Source organism: Plasmodium gaboni (genome assembly GCF_001602025.1).
Source record: "Plasmodium gaboni strain SY75 chromosome Unknown, whole genome shotgun sequence".
In the NCBI taxonomy this organism is placed as follows: Eukaryota; Apicomplexa; class Aconoidasida; order Haemosporida; family Plasmodiidae; genus Plasmodium; species Plasmodium gaboni.
In genome coordinates, this window is record NW_017385519.1 from 1 (window position 1) to 4,623 (window position 4,623).

The 4,623-nt window shown below is 26.2% G+C and overlaps 1 protein-coding gene across 1 annotated transcript; it reads right to left on the reverse strand.

Annotated features, from left to right (window-relative positions):
- Positions 1–133: 133 nt before the first annotated feature.
- On the reverse strand, positions 134–4,623 carry PGSY75_0036800 (putative EMP1-like protein; the record flags this gene model as incomplete). Its single annotated transcript, XM_018783489.1, has 2 exons — positions 134–973; positions 2,463–4,623. Coding segments are annotated over 2 exons (3,001 nt in total), but the record flags the coding sequence as incomplete, so codon positions are not given.

The following is a 4,623-nucleotide window of genomic DNA, read 5'->3' on the forward strand; positions in this document are numbered from 1 at the left end:
AATACATCATAATATATTTATGACTACAGGTATAATTTTTATTTTCTTTATTCCATTAATTTTGTTATTTGCTTAACCATTCTTTTTTTTTGTCTATTAATTACAGATATCACGATTCCTATCAATCCATTTACTACATAAATGTATTTGGACTTTTTAACGAATCATTGTGTTTTTTTGTTGCAACACTATTTGTTCTACTTAAAGTTTTTGTATGTTTTGTTCCAAACATTTCGTTTTCTTTCCTTTTGAGTAACTCATCATATATATCAATATGTTGATCACTATTTAAAGAATCATTAATTAAATCACTTCCAGTATATTGATCATTTGAAACATATTTTGGATTATTCATGATATTGGTAGTACTATTAATATTTTCGGGAACGTTCCAATCAATATTATAAGTAACATCTTCACGATTACTATTAAGAAATCTATCTTGAATAGATGTAATAAAAGGTTTTTCTCCAAACCTATTATCCACATTATTAAGGTATGTATCCTTATACATATTATCATCAATGATATTTTCATTATGTAAATCCTTTTGTATGTTTTCTAAATTTTGTGAAATAAAATTCTCTTTCAGTTGATTCCATTCATTATCTGTAAGTTTGTTGTTGTTATGCTTTTGATACATATATGTATCATCCTGTACATCATGTGTTGTTTTCCTACTTGGTTTTAGTACCACTTCGATCAAAGTTTTGTATTTAGGATCTAGTGGTTTATATATATCATTAATATCCATCTCTTCCACTTCAGTTTCTGATGACGAAGTAATATCAGAAGAAGATATATCACCAATATAATCATCTGGTTCGTCTCCTTCAACATATATGTATGTTTTGCCTTTATAACGACTATAGGGAACATACCTATTCGTCGATATTTTTGTTGGTATACCATAATCGTTTTGAGGGATATCAATAACACGAAAAAGTTTCGTAGTTGGAATTTTGGGCTTGTTCTACAAACAAAATATATGTATATGTAGGTTTAGATATATATGTAGGTGTGGGTATATATATGTATGTATGTGTATAAATATAGGTAATTGTTTTGTTTTTTTATTCAATAATATTTTTTCGCATTTTTTATTTTAACTTAATTTTTTTTTGATAAAATTTTTCATTTTGTATTTTAACTGAATATTTTTATATATATTTTTTTATCTAAATTTTATTTTCAATTTTTTTCTGATAAAATTTCTCATTTTTTATTTTAACTAAATGTTTTTTTTAATTATTTTCTTTCCAATAAAATATTTTCTCATTTTTTTTATTTTAACTGAATTTTTTTTGTGTTTTTATTTTTATTTAAAAATATATTCAATTTCATTTTTATTTTGAAATGTGTGATATATATTTTTCTTAATTTTTTCCTTTTTTTTTGTATTTTTAACAAATGTTTTACTATATATACTTATTATTTGAACAAATTTCTTCCCATATATTTTGTTTTTTTTATTTGAACAAATTATTTTTCCCTATATATTCCATTTTTTAACAATTTGTTTTATCTATTCCTTTTTTTTTTATATCAACAAATATATATCAATATATTCCTTTTATTTTAACACAATTTTTTTTCTATATAATTTCTTTTTAACACATTTTTTCCTATATATATATATATATATATTTTTTTTTATTTTAACAAATATATTTCTATATTCTTTTTTTTATTATTTCAACAAATATGTTTCTATATATATTCCATTTTTTTTTAATTTATTTCTGATATAAAATTTTTTCTCACTTTTTATTTTAAGTGAATTTCTTTTTATATTCTTTTTTTCATAAAATTTTCATTTTTATTTTGAAATGTGTTAAAATTTTTTTTTTTCCTCTCTCTTTTTGTTTTCATTTTTTCTTTCAATTAAATTGTTCCCATATATATTCCTTTTTTTTATTTCACCAAATTTTTTTAACTATATATTCTCTTTTTTTATTTTTTAATTATTTTATGACACAAAATTTTTTCTTATTTTTTTTATTTTAACTGAATTTCTTATTGTATATTTTTTTTTTTCATAAAATTTCTCATTTTTTTATTTTATTTTAATTGAATTTTATTTTCTATTTAAAAAATTTCTCATTTTTTATTTATATTTTGAAATTTCTGAAATTATTTTATCTATATATATTTTTTTTTTTTCCTATTTAAAAAAAAATTTATCCTTTTTTATTTATATTTTTAAAATTTCTTAAATTATTTTATCTATATATATTTATTTTTTAACAAATATATTGCTATATATACCTTTTTTTCTTTTCTTTTTTTTTATATATATATATCTATTTTCTTTTTTCTTACTATATCTCAATATAAATACATATATATAAATACATATATATATAAAATACATATATATATAAATACATATATATAAATAAAAAATATATATAAGATATACATACAAATACACCAAAATAATATATATATGTTTTTGTTACCTTTATGTAATATAATAGAGCGATCGATCCTAAGGCAACACTTATTCCAACAGGAACAGTGGATGTTACCACAGTTTCGGGATTTATTCCAGGCGTTTTTGGATCTACTAATTTGGCTATTTTTGGTTTAGTAGCATCAAGCATGGTTTTTATTTTTTCTAAAGCAACTATTCCAGCTTTAAATCCAGCTTCTGCAGCAGTAGGAATTACAGATGTAGCAGCATCAATAGCTTCCATTGTTTCATAAGTCCCCAGTAGTACAGTATCAGCCACACGAGGTAAAACTGCATCTTTTATTGCTTTCCACAAATCAGTAAGAATACCAGAACCTTGAGAATTGTTTGATTGGTTTTTATTTTGGTTTAATTTGCTTGCTTCTGGATTTATTTTTTCCTCAATAGTTTGTGCGAGCGTTGTAACATTTTGAAGAAAATCATTCATAGATTTAATATCCTCATCTAGGTTTCGGGGTTTTAGTTCAGGTATATCCTCATGAACTTCTTTAACGATTTTTTTAATTGAGTCTATATTGGGTTTATCTAGTTGTTCATACATCTTATCCAAATTATTAATGTTACATTTACATTGTTCACATTTGCTTGTTATATAATCTTCAGCACCTTTTTGTGATGATGTTCCAGGTGGGGAAGAAACACTTTGTGTGCTATCCTTTACATTTTCTTTTTCTTTTTCTTTGTATTTTTTGTATTTTTCTTCCCATGCTTTCCACTGTTCTTTTTTACTACGAAGCCAATCTTTATATGTATTGTACCAACTTATACAATTATGATCAGATGGTTTATTTATAATTTGTGAGTTATGTATGTTTTTATTTTTCTCTAAACACAATTTTTGTAAAGTTGAGGTTTTGGTTATTTTTTCTTCACAAAACTGTCGTGACCATTCCGTCATCCATCTCAAAAATTGATCTTCGTTATCAATTTCTTTGTAGTCGTCACAATGCTTGCTCTTTTCATCTCCCTTATAATGACACATCATAACATTCCAGACTTTTTTTTTATTATTATCCCACCAAGTTTTACGTTTTTTTTTTATTTCTTCATCCTTTGTATTGCTGATTTTACACTGATTGTCATTTTGGCATATTTTTTCGAATATTTCTTTAACGTTTCTTGTACGAAGATCTTCTAGCATATCATCACCTTTTACCATATCACCTAAATCGGCAAAACTATATTTCATTGCTTGAAGAACCTTTTTATTATCTGGGTTATAATATTCGCTTAATAATTTTGCTTCAGTTGATGCAGCGTCGAGAAGAAGTTTTGTGAAATCATCTTGAGTTCTTATACGAGTATGTTTTTTCCACGTATTTATGTTTGTAAAACATATTTTTGTTCGTCTTGGAGGAACTAATACTCCAGAATTTATAATTGTAGAATCTTTTAGAAAATTTTTATTCCAAAACTCTAAATCCTTACTAAAGTTTTTTTTTCGACAAGAACTCGTCTTATATTTGTTACATGTATCTTTTTCATTTAATAGACATGTATCCAAATCTTTAAATAAATCTGGAGTAGCAGGATGAACACCAGGAGCCGTAGGAGGACCACTAGCATCAGGGTTATGACTACCAGAAGAAGCAGGAGAAGGGGAACTACCAGGAATTTGTCCATTAGTTTGGCCGTTGCTACTAGTCCCAGTACCACCAAGACTAACAGGAGTTGTAGGACCAGATGTACCACTCGCAGAACCATTAGAAACAGTACTACCTGGATCAGTTTGGTTATTACCACCTTGGTTACCACTAGGTTCACCAGGTGGATCATTTACACCACCACCAGTTGAGGATGTTGTTTGTCCTGGTGTATTGGCGGATACTTGTGTCGTTTGTGTCCCATTATGTGACGTTTGTGTTTGTGATTGTGACGCGTCCTGTTGTGACGTACTAGCTGGTGCCGAATCCACTGACTTGGTATCCACTGGCTTTGCCGCCACGGGTTTGGCCGGTGACGTACACTCGCACTGCTTTTTATACTCACTTTGTGTAACGTCATCTAAACATTTTGGCATTTCGGTACCACCACTATTTTGTGATGTCGTGGTATTCATACAATTACAATCAGTACCACTAGTATTTCCACTATTTGGACACATTTTTTTTAATTTTTTTTCTAAAAATTCTCGAGCACTACTTGAA